Source organism: Coturnix japonica, chromosome 4, assembly GCF_054131305.1.
Source record: "Coturnix japonica strain WE chromosome 4, WE-NBRP24, whole genome shotgun sequence".
NCBI classification, from domain to species: Eukaryota; Metazoa; Chordata; class Aves; order Galliformes; family Phasianidae; genus Coturnix; species Coturnix japonica.
The window spans coordinates 5,478,380-5,499,966 of record NC_140666.1 but is presented as its reverse complement, the minus strand read 5'-3'; the positions used below and the strand labels follow the sequence as shown (position 1 = coordinate 5,499,966).

At 51.6% G+C, this 21,587-nt stretch overlaps 1 protein-coding gene and 1 long non-coding RNA gene across 2 annotated transcripts; both read right to left on the bottom strand.

Annotated features, from left to right (window-relative positions):
* Positions 1-3,031: 3,031 nt before the first annotated feature.
* On the bottom strand, positions 3,032-4,784 carry LOC146760920 (uncharacterized). The gene is made up of 2 exons (XM_085547726.1): positions 4,437-4,784; positions 3,032-4,147 (listed from the first exon to the last, which is right to left on the bottom strand). Exons 1-2 carry the CDS (start codon positions 4,493-4,495, stop codon positions 3,097-3,099), a joined length of 1,110 nt encoding a protein of 369 aa, XP_085403852.1. The 5' UTR covers positions 4,496-4,784; the 3' UTR covers positions 3,032-3,096.
* Positions 4,785-11,070: 6,286 nt separating this feature from the next.
* LOC146760919 (uncharacterized) lies at positions 11,071-16,823 on the bottom strand. The gene is made up of 2 exons (XR_014945053.1): positions 16,091-16,823; positions 11,071-13,221 (listed from the first exon to the last, which is right to left on the bottom strand). It is a non-coding gene; the product is annotated as an uncharacterized LOC146760919 (long non-coding RNA).
* Positions 16,824-21,587: the final 4,764 nt, after the last annotated feature.

Below are 21,587 nucleotides of genomic sequence, written 5' to 3'. Positions count from 1 at the left end.
TATCCCCACAGCAGCTCCTGCCCCATAGATCTGACCCACATCAGCCCCAAAGAAGCTCCTGCCCCATAGATCAGACCCACGTCAGCCACACAGCAGCTCCCGCCCCATAGATCTGACCCACATCGGACCCACAACAGCTCCTGCCCCAGAGATCAGACCCACATCTACCCCACTGCAGCTCCTGCCCCATATATCTTACCAACATCAGCGCCATAGCATCTCCTGCCCCATAGATCTGACACACATCACCCCCACAGCAGCTCCTGCCCCATAGATCTGACCCAGGTCTTCCCCACAGCAGCTCCTGCCCCATAGATCTCAACCACATGAGCCACACAGCAGCTCCTGCCCCATAGATCTAACCAACATCAGCTCCACAGCAGCTCCTTCCCTATAGATCTGACCCACATAAGACCCACAGCAGCACCTGTTCCGTAGATCTGACACACATCAGCCCCACAGCAGCTCCTGCCCAGTATATCAGACAATCATCAGCCTCACAGCAGCTCCTGCCCCATAGATCTGACCCTCATCATCCCCAAAAGAGCTCCTGCCTCATTGATCTGACTCACATCTGCCCCACTGCAGCTCCTGCCCCATAGATCTGACCCACATCTGCCCCATAGCAGCTCCTGACCCATATATCTGACCCATATCAGATCCACAGCAACGCCTGCCCCATAGATCTCAACAACATGAGCCCCACAGCAGCTCCTGTCCCACAGATCTGACCCACACAGGCCCCACAGCAGCTCCTGCCCCATAGATCTGACCCTCAGCAGCAACACAGCAGCTCCCGCCCCACAGATCTGACCAACACCAGCCCCACAGCAGCTCCTGTTCCATACATCTGCCCCTTAGGAGCTCCTGCCCCATAGATCTGACCCTCATCATCCCCACAGCAGCTCCTGCCCCATAGATGTGACACACACCTGCCCAAAACAGCTGCTCCTTCCCTATAGATCTGACCCACATAAGCCCCACAGAAGCACCTGTTCTGTAGATGTTACACACATCAGCCCCACAGCAGCTCCTGCCCCATAGATATGACCCACCTCAGCCCCTGCCTCATAGATCTGACCCACATCAGCCCCTGCCTCATAGATCTGACCCACATGTGCCCCTTTGCAGGGGGGCTCCTCTGCCTGGTGGTCATGGAGGGCCCCCTCCTCCTTCTCACTCCTAGGGCCCCCAGCTCCATCCTCCCGCCTGAAACAGGGAAAACTTCTACCCTAGCCCTCTTAGCTGCCGACATGGCTGCTAACTGCCACAGCTGTCAGAGGCGAGTGCGTTGCGCGCGGCAGCGGTGACCAAGGTGACGTGGAGAGGGTTCTAAAATGGCGGCCGCACTGCTGGCACTGGTGTTCCACATAGGATGAGGAGGGGGCTGGTAATAGCGGGACAAGGGGAAACTGATTTAAGTTGAAAGAGGGAAGATTTAGGTTGGATGTTAGGGGGAAAGTTGTTTACTAGGAGAGTGGTTAGGCCCTGGAACGGGCTGCCCAGGGAGGTTGTGGATGCCCCGTCCTTGGGGGTGTTCAGGGCCAGGTTGGACAGGGCCCTGGGCAACCTGATCTAGTAAAGGTGTATGTTTGGTGGCCCTGCCAGGCAGGGGGGTTTGTTCTTCATGATCCATGAGGTCCCTTCCAACCTGCGTCATTCTGTGACTCTGTGATACTGGTGTGTGGCTGCTTGTCCTAGCGCGCTGACCTTTTGTCTTCAGGTTCACCAACAAGACTGTAACTGATTTATGGAGGAGGCAAGTGATGGGTGCTACTGTGTGACAATCAACATCACTTTGTGGACATTTGAAAGCACCTTCCTCCAGAGCTGTTCACCTCCAGAAGAGGGTGCTCAGAAGTGTTTACTGGCAGAAGATCTGGCTCCAGCTTGGTATGGGAAAACTGGGGAATGATACCATCGTGTCCGGTGAAGAACAAGAAGCAGGTGGGCGTCCCTGCTCCCTCTTGTCTGCTGGCAAGGTCCAGATGAGATCCCAGAGCCAGAAGCTGCCATTCCAAGGAGAGCTGACTCAACCATTTTGGATTTGAGCTGTCACACCAAGGAGAGCTGACTGAACCACGTTGGACTTATTTGTAAGTTTATACTATCATTGGAAACTGTTGCCGTGGTCACAGTCATCGTCAGCGGAACAACAACTCCTGATGACCCACCACTACTGAAGATCAATGACTGAACTACTAAACACGTCAGATCCATGGTGGTGACTCTCTCTCCCTCTTGCTTCCTATAAAGACTCCTTGATTCTTTTTCCTGTCTTTTCTATTGCCCGCCTTCCCTTCCTAATCACCCTAAATCGTAATAGCGTCCGTCCTCCAACATTTGAACCATGCTCAGGCATACACGTATGGACCTCCTCTCCTTCCTATAAATCGGAGCAGGACGGAGAACCACAAGGATTGTCAGCTCCCAAGTCATGCAAGTATTGCCCACAACACAGATAACTTCATCAGTTGGCCCCGCTGTCTCTGCATACCACCAAGCGAGGACCTGCAGTGCCCAGGCGAGACGATGTGCCTGGCAGTGCAAAGCCAGCCCACGTGTGTGCAGATGGCAAGGAGCGTGTGGCACTGTGCACCGACAGCCCTTGCCTGCCCAGGACTGCGTGTGGAGGGCGTTCTCCACTGCAGCCCTGCCCAACAGTCAGTAGGGGTGTGCGGCCATGATGGCAGTAATGAACAAACTGCTGCTTCACAAAGATCTTGGCCCGATTAGAAATCTTTGAGTAGTGCTGTTACAGCAGACAGAATGTGATAAGCGCAAGTAGTCTCCTACACTTCACATCCTTGCTACTTCATTCTGGGTGTTGTCACTGAGCAGCGTCTAACACAAGTTCTGCCCTGGTCAGCTGGCTGCCTTAGCTTGAGCCCTGATGGCAACGCTGTGACGTGATGTTAGTATTGCTGTTTTCTCCTCGTCAGAATACTCTGCCTTTTGAAGGAAGCAGCTTCTTGGTTATTTTGTTTTGTTGTTGAACTTTATTGAATTAATTCACAATATCTATATTCCATATAGTTATAGATGTTTTGAATATGATCATCTGTGGTGCTGAGAATTTTTGTAGAAAAGGTATACTCAGTTCGGAAGGTGTAATAAGGATGTTAAAGAAAGAAGCCCCTGTTGTGTTGACCAGTGATGATGCTCCCACCCCCTGACCAATGGTGGAGAGGAGCATGAAGAGAGAGGTGGTGCTGGGGGGATCTTGGGGCTGCTGGGCCTGTCATACTTTTTCCAGGCAGAGGTTTTACAGGTGTTGCCCCCATGCCGACCCTGTGGGGGGGGGCACTCCCGCATCCTGAAGGATGGAGGAGAGGAGCGGGAGGGCAGAGTTGGTGCTGTGGGGGGCTGGGAGCTGTGGGGCCTGGTATGCTTTCCCCTGGCTGTGGTTTTCTGGGTGTCGGATGATGCCCTCAAACTGCCACCCTGTGGGGGCTGCTCCAACCTCCTGAAGGATGGTGAAGGAAAGTTGGTGACAGTTCCTGGGGGGGACAAGGGGCTGCTGGGCCAGTTGGCTTCCCCCAGGCAATGGTCGTCCGTCTGTTGGATGATGTCCCCAGGTCTATACTCTGCTGGGGTCGCTTCCATCCCCTGATGGATGGTGGAGGGGAGGGTGAGGGCAGAGATGGTGCTGGAGGCTGACAGGCCTCTCAAGCTTCCCTGAGGCAGTGGCTGCCTGCGTGTGACACTTTGAGGGAGCCACTGCCAACCCCTGAAGAATGGTGGTGGGGGACGGGAGGGTGGTGTTGATGCCAGGGTGCTGCTGTTTGGGTGCCAGCCGATGACTGCAAGCTTCCAAACCAGGTGGGTCCCTCCTGTCCCCTGAAAGAGGTGTTGATGCCCAAGGTGGATAGGGGCCACTGGGCCTGATGTACTTCCCAGGGGCCACGGAGCCTGGGCTGGTGGGCTACGGGGGCTGCACTGGGGGCAGCTGAGCCCGACAGCCGTCAGGCCTGGCAGGGGCCGCTCTGGTGGTGCTCTGCAGCTGGTGGGCAGATTGTCACTGCACAGGCACCGGTTGTTTGTGCCACGTCTTTTCTGTCCGGCGCACTGAGGCGAGGAAGCTGTTTGTCCAAGCGTGAGGTTGCTGCGGGCAATATGCTGGACTGCAGCATCTTCAGCAAGGCGCCTGCAGGGAGAGAAACGTGCTGAGGGCACAGGAGAACCCCCTGCTCTCCTTCCTCACAGTGCATGATAGAGTCACTCTCAGCTCCGGGCCTGTCTCAGGCCCAGCAGTAAGAACATGCAGCAGGAATGGCGAGGCCAGTTAAATGTCTGACAGTGTCAATCTCAGACAGTGTTAGGCAACAACTAACTGGCTTCTCTATGCTGCTTTAACTAGAAATGCCTCCTTGCTCACAGGATCCCTATAGTAAAGAGAGGGGGCAGGATGGGGTTGGGGGTGAACAAGAACTCACTGGTTTATCTGCCTCCGTTGTTGGACAAGACGATAGCACGAAAACATTGCCATCAGCATGGTAACGAAGATAGCCACACCAAATCCCAGGCAGTACTTCTTGATAAAATTATTGTCTGCGGCATTTGCGTGTTCCTCACCATCCGCACCTGGAAAAACAATGTGGATCTGTTTCACCAGCTGCTGCTTTGAGTGACATGGACAAGAACAACCACAGGAAGGATCCCGCTCCGGGCTGCTGTTGTGCCTGGTGGCTCAGGGGAAGCACAGCAAGCTCTGGAATGCAGGGTCTGTGCACAGGAGGTACTATGGAGGGTCCTGTTTCCTCTCCTTATCTGCTGAATGTGGTTCTGGTGGCCTAGTTCCCAAAAGGACAAAGTTCCTAAGTCCCTGGGAACTGGCTGCAGTGGGAGGGGAGCAACCTCTAACCACGGCCACGGAGCTCTATGAGCGGCCCTTACCTGGAGTGACAGTTGTTGTGTGCATGGCCTCTATTACTCTCAGGGGGACAGTCAGTGTGCGAACTCTGCCGTTCCAAAATGCAAGCCAGCGCATAGGTGCTCCACCTGTCTCTTTAGAAAGGAGGTAAGGGAGTGGGACTGTAAGTAACTGCTTCTCATCAGGAAGATGGTGCAGTTTCTCCACATGTATTTCTAGAAATTCAGTTTCACAAGCCTTTCAGGGAACAGACGGAAATACACCTACCACGTGCTTTGTCCTTCATGATTTTCATTAGCAGAGGGGGCAGTGTCTGCAGATATTTTCCTGTTTCCAGGGCCTCTTTCTGTTTCTCAGGACCTAAACAGAAAGCATTAAGATAACTTTCAGACAAACAAGATATTAAACTGAACGGTCTTTTCAGTGAAGTCAGTAACGACAACAGCCACCCCTGGGATGCCTGTGGGGTTCCAGCACAACTAAGAATTTAGCACGGCCTTCCCTGGAGGCACTTCTGCAACCAAAGAATGAGAACTTTTCACCACACACTGCAGCTTACCTAAACGCATAACAGCATCACTGAATGGGACAAGGGCATTGTGCGAGGGCAGGGCACACACACACAGGTGTGCATTCTCACTCACACCTGCAGACGCGCCTGGCTGACATTAGGACTGTGAGCTGGCATCTCTCAAAGGAAGTAAAATCTCATGACATGGTATGCTGTAATTTCTCTCTTCCTTAGGGACCTGCAGTGACTGGAAGGGGCTCAGGTGATGACATGGCACTCAGACCTGGGTCAAAAGTTGCAAAGCTGCAGAGAAGCCAGGTGGGCAGTTGGCTGGCACTCAGCAGCTTTCCAGATACTCTCTCCAGGCCATGTAAAACAACCTTCAGAGAAGGCATAGAAGAACATTTGGCCCCTCAAGGTTTTTTTAGTGGGGAGATCTCTGATGTATGGAGACAAAGTCAACGGGATGCTGGGAGCATGCAGCACCCAAGAAACAGTGACTACCCAAGCTTCTCATGGAGAAGAAATCACCAGGCAGTGAAAAGATGAACCCCTCCTGAACTTCCACAACCAAATATGAGCAAAGATCATGAGATGAAGACTGGTGACTTACCTCTGGCATCCACCCCAGGCTCAGGGACGCGACTTTGCTTTCGAAATGCACCAAAGGGGCCTGCAGGCACAAGAGTGATCAGACACAGGTGAGGAGAGCTTCCGCTGTGCACTGGGGTCTGCCTTGTTTTTTTTCCTGCAGTGACCTGTGAGGACTGGCTGCAGGTCAGGGAATGACATGGCCCAAACAGCAAAGGAATAGGAGCAAAGACTGGCAAGGGCCGCCTTCCCACTGAAATGTGACAATTCTCCAAGTAAAGAAATACTAATGACTGATCTGTGTACGACCTTCAAAGCACAAAGAGACTTGAAAGACCTTTGGAGAGCCTTACGTACCCAAATAAGCTATTATAGCACTAATTTTTCGACTTCCAAGGAAACAGACACTCACAACTTACCTCGGAGTTTCCCCTGAGGCACAAAAGCAGTCTCCTTCCAGTCATCTGAGGAAGGAGTACCAATGTCATCATCTAGAAGAAAGAACAGAAGAGGGATGTCCCCATTGCATGCTGTGATCACCTTAGTGACAGGGAAGGGGCCAGGGAAGGGGCCAGGTAACAGGATGGGAGACTCAGGCCTTGATCGCCAAAGCTATAGGGGGGCCAGGGTGACCTGGAGCCTAGCACTCGGCAGCTTTACAAATGCTCCCTCCTGGCCACATGCAGCACCCCTCCGGGACCGCGTGGAAGAGCATACAAAGAAAAGGTGCCTGAAACACACTGGGCTACAGCTGGGGGTCTCTGTTGGGAACCAGGATTTTTCTATGGGGAGCATCAGGCAGCTGGAGCAGAAATGCTCATGCTTTTCCCAGCACACACCTTCCACGTTCTCCCCTGGGACACCCCCAGGATGAAGAGCATGCTCCACCCAGCCAGCGGCAGAGCCGTGGGAGCACAGGGCTTCCTCATGCCCTTGCCCAGCTCCTGTGGTGCTGCCTGTCCCCCTTTTCCAATACCCCCCCGCCCCCATCGAAGGCAGCCTTAGGGCTATAAGGCACAGAGCCACTGGAACCAGAACCTGGGCTTCTCACTCTCATTTCCGCTTATTTTTTACCCCATCTCTGCCCACCCACCTGCTCCTGCTGCTTGCCCTGGAGCAGCACAAGTCTCCTGACAACACATGGCTATCAGTAGGAGGACGGCAAGGCAGGTGGGGGCCGTGGCCCCCAGTACTCGTGCCATGCTGCTACCACCACTGCTACAGCCACAACGAGTGCTGCTATTGGGGCACAGAACACCTAGAGCACGCAGCTGGGCATTGTGATCTTGTGGCACAAGGCAGCAATGTGGCAGGGCATAGTGACCTCACATCCCCAGGCTGCTGGCTGGGCCTCCCCACGGGCTGCTCCTCCTGTGACGCAGGGCTGCATAGAGTGGGTGCTTGTGGCACCCCTTAGTGGGTGAGTGCCAGGCTGCTGGGGAAGAATTACTGGGAGCGTGTCCCACTGGGTAGATCTGTTCCACCGCAAGGACCAGGCTCCCCCTGGGCTTGTTATGGACGCTGAGGATTCCCAGTCATCTAGAGCAGCAGGAGACCATGGCAGATATTTTCACATTTACATTGTGGAAATATATTATTGTGGAATGGTTTGGGTGGGAAGGGACATTAAAGACCCAGAGACTCTGTCAAAGGATAAAGAAAATCGCTCCAGTGTTGTTTTTACTGCTTTGTGCAAATCAAAAGATTGCATTTTGTCTTTTAATGGCCAAAAAAGCCATTTCTTCAGGGACACTGTATTTGTTGTCACAGACTCTAACAAAAATGCAAACTGAGCTTTATCTGTAGCATCAATACTTTAGTATTTCGTATCTTGTATTTGACAGTTCCCTCCCAGCCAGTTGCCCGTGCCTTTCTCTCAGCCCATGAGAGCACCACTTACTGCCTCTGGGAACTTGGAAACTGGCAGCATGATGGCCAGCACACACACAAGGTGCTCGTGACGCAGCTCCAGACGGCTCTCCTGAGGCCCAGCTTCATTTCACGGCCACTCACGCTCTGCTGCTGGACATTCTGCAACGGAAAAGCCACCGGATGCAAATCCCATCCCTCACAGATGGTATCAGACCCCTGCTCTCATGGCAGTCACCACCGCCCGGCATTGGACAGCGCTTCCACTGCCCTTGCTCCTGCCACAAGACACCAACGTCTGCTTCTAGTTCGGCTCCACCATGGGATCCTGTTTGCAACAGAAAAACACACGGAGGCTGCCAGCCACTGCAACACGCGCTGTGAAACCCCTGGCACTGCTGAGTCCCATGAGCAGAGGAGAGAAGCGTCTGCCTGCCATGGACGGGCTGCGGCGGGATTGAATCCTGCCTTCCAATCGGGACACCCCCAGGGAGAGCCTCCCTGGGGACCCAAAGACTTACGGCAGCGCCAACACAGCAGGCAGAAACGCGACGTGCTCCTGACTGCCCGCACTGTTCAAAGCTCCCTGACTTGCGGAATCAAACTCTATAATCCAGAGATGGGTTATACAGCAGGTATGTTTTATTCCAGCGCTGGGTTCAAGGGGGATAGCTCCTCCAAACTTGCACACCAACTTGTAAAACCGTGATACATATATAGGTACACCTCATGCATAGTCAATGATTTCCCGTAATTCTAACATGCATCCCTTAATTCTAATACACATTCTTTATCATGCAGACCCCCTCTTGTTATCGCCCATCTTGTCAGGGAGATGCAAATATCAAAAGAGGAGTTGCAACACCTAATCCCCTTCTCACCAGGTGTCTCAGGGAGTTCTCACTCCTTAATCTTCATCCTTCCTGCTCTTCCAGACCCACTGTCTCCATTCCTTGTTATTCTAACTAAATCATTTTCTGTAAACTACCTTTAACTATTCCCCTTTTAGCCCCCCTTTATTCTGAATTCCAGCAGAGCATCTGTTTTCTGCTTCCCTGTTCATCCCTCCCTCTCCCTCTCCCTCCCTCCGCCCTATGACGGCAGCCCTTCAAAGCAACCAACACAACCACGCCAAACCGCAGCCCGGACTCGTCCCGCTCACTGCAATCCAGACCCACTCCATCCGTACAAACCTTCATCCACGCCGTTTCTTAACCGGGCCTCGGCGCCACCCGGATCTTACAGCCAGCGAGCGGCCGGCAAACGAACGGCCGTCTTCCTCTTGGTGCCGCACAGCCCAGCACGGTCGGAGCCACACCACACGATCCGGGCCGGGGCCGGCTCAGGCTCTGCCTCCAGGCTTTTGGGGCCGGCCGGGTGACTCCGCAGCACAGCGAGACCGTGGAGCCGCCCGGGAGCCGCCTCTGGGTGCCGGCAGCGCCGCGAGCTCCTCCCCCGACAGCCCCTCCGTGCCCCCACACCGAGGCCCGACCCCGTTCGCAGCACAGAGCCCGCTCCTCCCAGCCCCGCTCATGGCCGCCATGGCCAGGAAGTGCTCTCCGCCGCCTGCAGGAAGCAATTCCTGTCACTGTCACGTGGCTCAGGCCGGGCTGGGGCCTGTTGGGGGGGGGGGCAGCTGCCAGATCTTCTGCCAGTAAACACTTCTGAGCACCCTCTTCTGTAGGTGAACAGCTCTGGAGGAAGGTGCTTTCAAATGTCCACAAAGTGATGTTGATTGTCACACAGTAGCACCCATCACTTGCCTCCTCCATAAATCAGTTACAGTCTTTTTGGTGAACCTGAAGACAAAAGGTCAGCGCGCTGGGACAAACAGCCACACACCAGTATCACAGAGTCACAGAATGACCCAGGTTGGAAGGGACCTCATGGATCATGAAGAACAAACCCCCCTGCCTTGCAGGGCCACCAAACATACACCTTTACTAGATCAGGTTGCCCAGGGCCCTGTCCAACCTGGCCCTGAACACCCCCAAGGACGGGGCATCCACAACCTCCCTGGGCAGCCCGTTCCAGGGCCTAACCACTCTCCTAGTAAACAACTTTCCCCCTAACATCCAACCTAAATCTTCCCTCTTTCAACTTCAATCAGTTTCCCCTTGTCCTGCTATTACCAGCCCCCTCCTCATCCTATGTGGAACACCAGTGCCAGCAGTGCGGCCGCCATTTTAGAACCCTCTCCACGTCACCTTGGTCACCGCTGCCGCGCGCAACGCACTCGCCTCTGACAGCTGTGGCAGTTAGCAGCCATGTCGGCAGCTAAGAGGGCTAGGGTAGAAGTTTTCCCTGTTTCAGGCGGGAGGATGGAGCTGGGGGCCCTAGGAGTGAGAAGGAGGAGGGGGCCCGCCATGACCACCAGGCAGAGGATGGGTAAGAGAGCCATATTCCATCATGCCTGGACCAGCCCCGTGACCACCACCCATGTGGAGCCTATGGAGGTGGATCCACCTCCAGATGAGCGAATGGAGGTGGATCCACCTGCAGAGGAGCCCATGGAGGTGGATCCACATGCAGAGGAGCCCATGGAGGTGGATCCGCCCGCGGCATAGCTGGCCTGGCACCACACCACCGTGCCAGGCCCCGCGCTGGCATGGTCACAGCTCCACCGTGGCTGGTCCAGGCGCTGAGCTCCTTACCCGCTGCACGGCCCCCGCCCCCTGCATTAGCTGGGTGGCATTTTTGTAACATCTGTTCCTCCTTTGGGCCTATTCTGCAGCCACATTCTGTGGGCCCCCAGTCCCATCTTTACCCTGTTTGTTCCAGTCCCTGTTTCTATAGTTGGTTTTTGGGTTTAGTTTAGTTTTAGAGTTAGGTGTAGGTTGTTGTTAGTGTTTTTGAGTTAGGCATAGGTTATTGTTTGTGTTTTCGAGTTAGGCATTGCTTATTGTTCATTTTTTAGTGTTAGGAGTAGGTTAGGAGTAGGTTTAGTGTTAGTAGTTGGTGTTTTCCTGTTAGGAGTTTGTTCCTCTTCATTCTTTAGTGTTAGGAGTAGATTGTTGTTCCCATAGTAGAGTTAGGCATAGGTTACTGTTGGTACTGTAGGGTTAGGCGTGGGTTCCTACCAGCAGCTGGCAGCAAACAGCGCTCGCTCGGTAAGCACACGTCTGCTTTCTCCCCCGGAGCCGTGAGTGCGACTGCCATGAGAGCGGAGGTCTGATGCCATCTGCGAGGGATGTGACTTGCGGAATCAAACTCTATAATCCAGAGATGGGTTATAAAGCAGGTATGTTTATTCCAGCGTTGCGCAGCGCCGGGTGCAAGGGGGATAGCTCCTCCAAACTTGCACACCGTAAAGAGAAAAGTGTGTTACAGATATAGGTTAAGCTAATACATAATCAATAGTCTCCTCCTCAGTTTGATTACATATTCATTACATTCCCTATGGCCCCGTTCCCCGCGACCCCATTCCCTCATTCCCCCTGACCCCATTCCCCGCGACCCTTGCCGATGTTTTGGGGTGAAATTCTTCTTCTGTTTTCTTCTTGGTGTTATCTGCTGTTATTGTTCTCCCATGTCGGCATCATCTTGCCCGGGGGGGGGATCTAATCCTTCTTGTCAGAGGTCTCCGGACAGTTTCTTCTTATCTTTATTGCCCTCTTCTCTGGCTTTATTTTGACTAAGTGTCTGCAATTCCCCCTTTCCCTGCACTTTTAAATGTACAGTTACCCTTTGTCTTGGTTTCTGTGAAGTTCCCCTTTCCCTTTCTATAGCAAAGTGTTACCTTACCACCATTTTGAGGCTTTGCTCACTCTTCAATTCCCCCCTTTTCTTTAATCTAGCAGGCTTTTACCTGCTAGATTCTTAATGGGTCTCAAAATAGGCTCCGCTCTCTACCTTTTGTCTCAGCTCATGTCTCTTCCAAACCTCGTATTCCCTTCCAGTACCTTGGTACAGACACAAAAGACATCTTATAACAACACAAGTAAAACACACCAAGAGTAGCAAGGTGATGCAGGCTAAGAAAAGCTGTTTTAGTCATCCTAAATTTGGCAACTAGTAAGTTTATCCCATGATCCAGAGAAAACTATTCCCCAGTCGGTGTTATCCCTGCCTACTCCATGTTGCAATGCATCTTTGGATAAACAGGATATCTCCTTTTGGATAGTCCATCAAGCATCTGCAGCAGCATCCTCAATTGTTTTTAAGGTTACAGAAATTTTCATACAGTGGTACCCCCCTTTTCTTGGGAGTTCTGTTAACTCAATTTGCCGTTGTTGCCCTGGAGGGCCCTCTCCCATGAAGCCCACTTGTGCCCTGTTCCTGGTACTGGGACTGTACTTTGTAGTGTTGGTTTGCTCAATATATTCTCTTATCTTCCCTTATAACCAATTTCCATAAAATACTAAAGGGCATAATAATGTGTCCATTTGGGCATGCACACATCTGTCAGCTTGCTCTCTTCCTTTCTAAATCATTAATTGGACTCCTGTTCTCTTTAGAATATTTTACAGGTTTTGACTTGGCTTCAGAGATTTTAAGTTTACCGTCTGGAATTGAAGCCCTCTTCAACTGCCTGTTCTGCCACCTGATCTATCATCTTATTTTCTGTTTCCTGTACAGTGTTACATTTCTGATGTCTTTTACAACATATAATAACCATTGGTAGATTTAAATCAGGCTGTTTTTCTTGTGTGTGAGCAATCCTTGCTCTTTTCAGATGGTACTATGAGCGTGTGGCACATATTTAGCATCTGTCCATATGATTAAAGCTCTTGTCAAGGCAGTTATTTCAGCCTTCTGAGGGGAAGTCCCCACAGCTGGTGGTTGTGCTTCGATTACCTGGTCAGTAGCAGTTACTGCATGTCCTGCCTTACAGTCTCCTTGTCTCATAAAACTGCAGTTGCTGGTAAACCAGGCGTCTTCTGCATCTTCTAAGGGTTCGTCCTTCAGGTTCGACTGACCGGCTGGAATGTGCAGCTTCAGTTGATTCAAAGCAGTCATGTAATAGTGGTTCTCCGGGAGTTCCGCTAAGGAAAGATACTGGGTTGACAATATTAGTCACAATTATTTCTACATCACCTTGCTCTACCAGGATGGCCTGGTATTTCAGGAATCTTTGGGGTGAGAGCCAATGAACTAATGTCCCCCTTTTGCCTCCAATATAGTAAACACTGTATGAGATATTAAAACTGGTATCCTTTGGCCCAGTGTAGATTTATAGGCTTCTTGAATATTGAGCACCAGTGCAGCCACTGCCCTCAGGCACCATCCCTTACTCACTTCAAGCTGTTTGAGGTTTACCATCAGTCCGTAGCTGTGTATCCATGGTCAGCATCCTCCTGTCATTCCTGGGAACGTATGGAGTTCCTTGACAGTTTGCAGCTCAGGGGCTTAGCAGATGGCTTCTTTCTTGGCAGTCCTTAAGGTTCAAAGTCCAGCTGTAATTTCTGAGTTATTTGTGCTCTCTGTAAACCAAGAAACTCAGCAAACTCTCAGTCTATTGTACACAGTCCTTTTGTTGCTGTGGCATCCGCATGCTCCAGTAAAGTTCCACCCTAGGATGGAGGATCCCAGGTCTCAGGCTCATGAGTTGACCAGTTCTCAAAGATCATTAAGCTATTCTCACAACCCTGGGTAACACTGTCCAGGTTAACTGAGTCTCTTCTCCCTCTATTAGGGTTTTCCTATTCAAAGGCAAATAACCTTAGGCTTCCTTTAGCCAAACCAGGCAGAAGAGACATCCCTCAAATCCAGAAGGTAAACTCCACCTATTCATTCCTTAACTTGGTTGATAAAGTGCATGGATTTTCCATCACTGAGTGTATCCATTCAACAATTCCATTACTTGTCCTCATGTCTTCTACCAAACTAAAGCACTTGCTATCCGAAAATTTAGCAAATTGGCAAAATTGGAGTTTTGTACTTGGATTCCCATTCAATTAGTAATTTAAACTCAAAAAATTATCTATTATTTCTTTTGTCCTTCTACAGTCACATATCCTCAAAGGGCACCACTTTACCCTGAGTGGGTGAGCTCTTGCTTTTAACTTGTATTTAGGGCTTAATTTTTGGCCCTGATGCCCACACCCCTAAGTGTGTCTTAATTGAGATTGCTGTGGCTCCTGGGGGTATAACATTGTTTTTCCCAGTTTGTGTTAATAGTCAGACTTACAATTCTTAATCAGCCAATATTGTTTGACCCTTAGCTCCAGTTTTATTAAATTTCTTGCCAGGGTAACCTGACAGGTACAAGAATTTCTGTATTCCTACTTGTTTTCTTAGCTTATATTTAATTAATTCCAAAAGTAAGCCTTTTCTTGTTGGGCAGTAGCACCTACTAATGTTACAAAACCATCTATGGGTAGTAAGAAGCTCCCATATCCATCAGAAAATGAACTACTTTATCCTGCTTCCTTAGCTGCAGTTTCATCGGTGTATCTGCTAGGGTTAACTTCCCAAGTTCTCATTGTTCAGTTCTGCAATCAGAGGCAATTCCTTCTCACTCAGCTTGGTCGGATTTCTCTACCAGTATCCCACTGCATTTGCACACTGCTTTCATTCCAGCGGGGCAGAGCCCTCCCTGGGCTCTTCAAGCCTCCCTCCCCCCCCTTTCCTTGTGGGGGATCTCTGGGTCCTATGGCCCTACTCTAGCACCACAACAGTAACAGCTGTTATTATTCTCAATTTCCTGAACATCTCTGATTCTCAATCAGGTGTTTGTTTTGTTTTCTGTTGTTGTTGTTGTTTGTTTGTTTTCTTCTTATTGTACTCCTCTCTTCAGACCTGACATCCCTGTTTTTATCTTTGCCTTCCTCAACCTGTGTCCTTCCCAAACTTTTTCGCTTTCCAAACTCTAATCATTACATTTCACCTCCTCTCCAGAGCCTTCCAGTGCTGCCCAGATTTCAGATTTCCCACATCTCTGCACATGAAGGCTATTCTCACTTCCAATGCCCTGTCCTCTCCACCTCCCCCTTTGCAGTTTACAGCAGCAGTCTCTGACCCTGGCTCCCTCTCCCACTCTGAGAGTTCTGATTGCAGGGGAACGATGTGGGGGGGGGGGGTTGTTCTCATGCCAGCACAGATAAACCCACTTTCTCTTTAACCCTTTTTCCTCTGTACACTATTCCACTATTTGTACCCTCATTTACACTTCCACGTACCCTCAACAATACTTCCGTATGACATTAACAACTACACTTTCTTATACCAGCAAAACAGTTTGTCCTATTCCCTTCAAAACCCACAAATCAAACAACACAGTTCTTCAGTTTCCATAAACACTCTTATTACCTTATAACTTTCCCTTAGCAATCCATATCGTTCAGTTATAACCCTCTCGCCACAGCGCCAGCACTGACTGACCCACCTCCCTTACACCTCTTCGCAGGCAGAACACAGTATCACATAAATGGCTTGATACTCATTCCACACAGACATCTCTCTATATGTTCATTGTCCCTATCCTCTAGCTTATACATCAACCACCACTGACTACAATATTTAATCAGGATTTTTTTTTTTTTTTTTTTTTTTCGGCTCAGGGTTCCTCCTGGTTCCCCAGCAATATCTCGCCAATGTGCCAGTATACACCCCAGGGGTGAGCGTGCAGGGACCTCTTTGCTCTGTGATTTTCCCATCGTAACTTAATATAAACCACTGTATTCTTTCATAAGTAAAACCACTTCTGACACAACAGCATTGTTATGACTTATGACCACATACTTTACAACAATCGGTAATTAATAATACAAAATAAACACGTATTAAAACAAAGATAAACAAGTATTGGAGACAACTTTCGCTTCGTCCGTCCCCGGCCGTTTCCCTCGCGGGAGGACGGAACCGCGGGTCGGGACTCCGCACTCGCCCCGCAGCTGTGCTGCGTCTCACTCACACCACACTCACACGACAATTCAAACAAAATTACAATATATCATTTGTTAAGCTTAACCAAAGATGTTAAGAACACCGGTGCTAGTTGTTGACTTAGGTCACCTATATAGACAGCGCTGTACGATACCAATTATCCCAGGATTACCCAGATCACCCTGTACGAGAAAGCAGACAAGCTCTGCCCAATTAGCAATCACCTGAATGTGAGCAATAGCCCTTTTACCATGCGTACGACTTACTGGCCCCTTTGTAGGCACTCCCTAGGGAGTCCTAACCCAGCCGGCAACCTAACCTAACCCGTGAGCTCACATCCCTGGGGGGGAGCACGCCGACTCCACTGTGCCCTGCGTAGGACGTCTCCTCACGACTTACGGGTCCCCCATTTCACATACCTGGTCCGCCGATAGATGGTTCTTGTCTGCTCCTGCAGTGATCAGATGAGGGAGGGGAGTCCTTCCGAGAAATCTCGGGGCGCGCCAAAGGCGTCCCCCTTCTCAGCTGGTCCTGCAGCCGAACAGAGAGGGTCCCATCTGGGGTGCCAAATTGACTTGCGGAATCAAACTCTATAATCCAGAGATGGGTTATAAAGCAGGTATGTTTATTCCAGCGTTGCGCAGCGCCGGGTGCAAGGGGGATAGCTCCTCCAAACTTGCACACCGTAAAGAGAAAAGTGTGTTACAGATATAGGTTAAGCTAATACATAATCAATAGTCTCCTCCTCAGTTTGATTACATATTCATTACATTCCCTATGGCCCCGTTCCCCGCGACCCCATTCCCTCATTCCCCCTGACCCCATTCCCCGCGACCCTTGCCGATGTTTTGGGGTGAAATTCTTCTTCTGTTTTCTTCTTGGTGTTATCTGCTGTTATTGTTCTCCCATGTCGGCATCATCTTGCCCGGGGGGGGGATCTAATCCTTCTTGTCAGAGGTCTCCGGACAGTTTCTTCTTATCTTTATTGCCCTCTTCTCTGGCTTTATTTTGACTAAGTGTCTGCAATTCCCCCTTTCCCTGCACTTTTAAATGTACAGTTACCCTTTGTCTTGGTTTCTGTGAAGTTCCCCTTTCCCTTTCTATAGCAAAGTGTTACCTTACCACCATTTTGAGGCTTTGCTCACTCTTCAGATGGGATTTGCATCCGGTGGCTTTTCCGTTGCAGAATGTCCAGCAGCAGAGCGTGAGTGGCCGTGAAATGAAGCTGGGCCTCAGGAGAGCCGTCTGGAGCTGCGTCACGAGCTTCCTGCATGGCCAGCGCAAGGTAGGTGTGCCTTACTTTAAGCGTGCGCTGAAGCAGTGTTGGTTAAGCACGGCTCACTCCTCTGTCTGCAACAGATGGGCTTTCTGCACGCTTTATTGCTGTGGCCGGCGTTGAAGAGCACAGCAGCAGCGAGGCCTCGAACATGTCCACAACCAGGTACGTGAATGTGAGTAAATTTAGCTGTGTGAATGATGTTATTGTTCATATTAGTAAGGCAGTATTCACATGTGTGTGATGGAGCTCAGGGATAGGTTTATTCTTGCCTGGTAAATTTTCCCTTCTTTGACACCCACCCGTCCTCTTGCTTCTCTTCCCCTCACCTGTAAGTGCAGCAATACTGAAGGCTGAGGGCTCTTCTCCGAGGCAGGCGCTAAAGGGCAATTGAAATGCAAGTTTGTTGTCCCTCTTTGTTCTTGGGTCGGTAGCCCAAGGTGACCAAGCTTCAGAGCACTTCTCTAAGTCAGCCTGGAAATGTTTCTAGCAGGAAGTAACTCCATCACAGTGCCTGAGAGTAATGATGCCTCATTTCCCCCCTCACAGCAGGCAGCCTCCATAAGAGAGCAGTAGAGCAGCAGGCTGTCTGTGCTATGGCTGCTGAACTGCATTTCTGGCCACCTGAGATCCCTGAGCCCATGCTAATGAAGAACATGCTGCGCCACAGACTCTTCTACGGAGCCGTTTTGCAGCTTCTCTGTGCTGGCCATCATGCTGCCAGTTTCCAAGTTCCCAAAGGCAGTAAGTGGTGCTCTCATGGGATAGGAGAAAGGCACGGGCAACTGGGTGGGAGGGAACCATCTGTAACTGTTGCCAGCAGCCTGGAGGTGCCAGCTCAGTCTTATCCTGTGGCTACTGCTGCTCCCTATGAGCTGCCAGGCACAGGGTCCTCCCGCCCGTGCAGGGACCGCCTTGCAGGAAAGGGCTTTAGGCTCTGGTTTGTGTGGGATTTGGGGAACGAGACAGGGGTGGAGTTTCTTGTGTGCCCGACTGTCAGGAAGGCGGTTCCCAGTTCTGGCAGCCCAACGTGCCCAGCAGGGTGACTTGAGCTCCCAAAGCGAGCCGCCAACCAGTTGTTAGCTGAGAAGGTTCCCTGAGCGTTTCCGAATTGATTCTTGTAGGACTCGGAGAGTCTGGGGACTGAGACCTGGGAGAGAGTGAAGAAAGCTGAGGCAAGGCAAGCGCTGCTCAGCTGAGGAAGAAAGCCGAGAAGGAAAGCAGAAAGCAACGATGATGGCCTGAGCAAGAAGCTGCAGAGGACAGCAGAACCACCTGCAGCGCTTCCTCGGAGGTGGCACCAAAACCTGCTGACTGAACAGTCCAGTTTACCGGCACAGCCGTGCTTTCCCTGTCATGGACGGTGGAGATGATGGAAGTGAACTGGACAGGAAGGACTTGTGCTGCGTTAGAAGCAAAGAGGGCTTCACCTGTGCAGGACTTGGTGTACGGCAAGAGCTGGAGACGCTGCGTTCCTTCAGGGTGTGTCTCTTGAGGTCCAGGCCTGGTGTAGGGTTAGGTTGAAATAGGGCTGGCTGGGACTGGAGAGGGAGGAGGTGACGTAGCCCTGGGGTTTGGCTTCTCCTTGGGTCTCACTGGAGGCTGAGTGACTGATTGCTAAGCAGAAATCCTGGGCACTGGGGCTTCATTTTGGGGTGTGGGCGGGGTAATAAATAGAAGCCGAGTCCTTTTGTACGCAATAAAATTGAAGCGAACTTTCTAAACCTGGTGCTGCCTCTTTCAGTAGCTGGTCAGAACGTCCCTCGCTCGGGCTGGCAATCACAGGGCGATGAAGCGGTCGGCTTCACGTCTCTCCCTTGACATGGTGCAGGTTTTCCCCTGTTTCCTTGTTGGTCTTCCCAACCTGTGGCCTTTCAGCCAACCCGTAAGTGCTGGTGACAGGCTGTGAGCATCTCCTTGCTCTCTGAGGACTGACAGAAAGAAACCAGAGGAGGGGAAGCAGCCCGGCAGGAAGAAGGGTGTCCCGTGCTCAGCCCGTTGAGTTGGCCTCTCTTCCCTGAGGGTTCTTTCAGCTTCTGATGCACCGTGTGCTGCTGTTTGCCCTGGGAAGCCCAGCTGCACGCTGGCAGCCGTGGCCTGTGCATCAGCCTCCCCTTGAGGCCCAAGGAGTTGTTTGTTTTTATGTATTCAGTATTGGTGTGGCATTTTGTTGTTTTGTTCAGCTTTGAGATCAAGGGGTAATTTAACACCGTTGGAAGTAATTGGGGTTCAGGAGTAGCACATGCAGAATTTTGATCACGCAGCAAGTTGTGATTTCTACTGTGTTAAAGAACTGGCACACACATATACGCCTGCAGCCGGAGCTTGATTGACTCTCGTCAATACGGCCTTCCAAAGCCCGGCCCTGGGGAGCTGTCCAAAAATTTTCCAACATTTTGTATTACCTAAGTTTATTTTAAACAGCCAAGGAGGAGTAATCTCTTAAAGGCTTTTTTAAAGGCATTGGACTAGGTTTTGATTATCACGTCTCAGGAAGCTTCTGCATTCCACCTAGTGCTAATGGGATAAATCAAGAGCAGATTACACAAGAGATTCAGGCCTTGCTGCCAGTCTTTTATGAATCCGAACTTTGTTTCATGTTGCCAGATATTCTGGTTTCCTTTTCAGGAGATTCCTTTGCTGTATATTAAGAAGGCCAAGGGCATCCTGGCCTGCATCAGAAACAGTGTTGCCAGCAGGAGCAGAGAGGTGATTGTCCCCCTGTTCTCAGCACTGATGAGGCCGCAGCTCGAGTGCTGTGTTCAGTTTTGGGCCCCTCAGTGCAAGGAAGACATGGAGGCCCCGGAACGCGTTCAGAGGAGGGCAACAAAGCTGGTGAGGGGTCTGGAGCACAGGCCGTATGAGTTGAGGCTGAGGGAGCTGGGATTGTTCAGCCTGGAGAAGAGGAGGCTCAGGGGAGACCTCATTGCTCTCTCTAACTTCCTGAAGGGAGGCTGTAGTGAGATCCGGATGTAGTGTGTAGGTCAGATCTATGAGGCAGGAGCTGCTGTGGGGCAGATGTGGGTCAGATCTATGGGGCAGGAGCTGTTGTGGGGATGATGAGGGTCAGATCTATGGGACTGGAGCTGCTGTGGGTCTGATGGGGGCTAGATCTATGGGGCAGGAGCTGCTGTGGGGAAGACGTGGGTCAGATCTATGGGGCAGGAGCTGCTGTGGGGGTGATGTGTGTCAGATCTATGGGGCAGGAGATGCTATGGCGCTGATGTTGGTAAGATATATGGGGCAGGAGCTGCTGTGGGGTAGATGTGGGTCTGATCTATGGGGCAAGAGGTGTGGTGGGTCCGATGTGGGTCAGATCTATGGGGCGGGAGCTGCTGTGTGGCTGATGTGGGTCTGATCTATGGGGCAGGAGCATCTTTGGGGCTGATGTGGGTCAGATCTATGGGGCGGGAGCTGTTCTGGGGCAGATGTGGGTGAGATCTATGTGGCAGGAGCAGCTGTCGGTCAGATCTATGGGGTTGGAGCTCCTAAGGGGCAGATGTGGGTCGGATCTATGAGGCAGGAGCTGCTGTGGGGCTGGTGTTGGTCAGATCTGTGGGGCGGGAGCTGCTGTGTGGCTGATGTGGGTCAGACCTATGGGGCAGGAGCTGCTGTGGGGCCTATGTGGGTCAGATCTGTGGGACAGGAGCTGCTGTGGGGCTCATGTGGTTGGGATCTATGGGGCAGGCGTTGCTGTGGATCTGATATGGGTCAGATATATGGGGCAGGAGCTGCTATGGGGCAGATGTGGGTCAGATCTATGGGGCAGGAGCTGCAGTGGGGCAGATGTGAGTCAGATCAATGGGGCAGGAGCTGCTGTGGGGATGATGAGGGTCAGATCTATGAGGAAGGAGCTGCTGTGGGACAGATCTAAGGGGCAGGAGCTGCTGTGGGGCACATGTGGGTCAGATCTATAAGGCAGGAGCTGCTGTGGGGCACATGTGGGTCAGATCTATGAGGCAGGAGTTTCTGTGGGGCAGATGTGGGTCTGATCTATGGGGCAGGAGCTGCTGAGGGTCAGATCTATGGGGCAGGAGTTGCTGTGGGGCACATATGGGTCATATCTATGGGACAGAAGCTGCTGTGGGGCTGCTGTGGGTCATATCTATGGGGCAGGAGCTGCTGTGGGGATGATGTAGCTCAGATCTATGAGGCAGGAGCTGCTATGGGGCAGATGTGGGTGAGACATATTGAACAGGAGCTGCTGTGGGGCTTATGTGGATCAGATCTATAGGGCAGGAGCTCCTGTGGGGCAGATGTGGGTCAGATCTATGGGACTGGAGCTGCTGTGGGGCATAAGTGAGTCAGATCAATGGGGCAGGAGCTGCTGTGGGGCTCATGTGGGACAGATCTATGGGGCAGGAGCTGCTGTGGTGCTGATGTGGTTAAGATCTATGAGACAAGAGCTGCTGTGGGGCCGATGTGGGTCAGATCTATTGGGCAGGAGCTGTTGTGGGGCACATGGGTATCAGATCTTTGGGGCAGGAGCTGTTGTGGGGCACATGTCGGTAGATCTATGTGGCAGGAGATGCTGTGGGGCAGATGTGGGTCAGATCTATGGGGTAGGTGCTGCTATGGAGCTGCTGTGGGTCAGATCTATGGGGCAGGATCTGCTGTGGGTCATATGTGGGTCAGATCTA

What these genes read in the sequence shown, in the direction of transcription:
- LOC146760920 (XM_085547726.1), bottom strand. Translation starts at nt 4,495, where the DNA reads ATGCTGATGGCAATGTTTTCGTGCTATCGTCTTGTCCAACAACGGAGG. An exon ending in CAACGGAGGCAGATAAACCA is followed by an intron (nt 4,148 to 4,436) that starts GTGAGTTCTTGT and finishes CTCTCCCTGCAG; the next exon opens with GCGCCTTGCTGAAGATGCTG.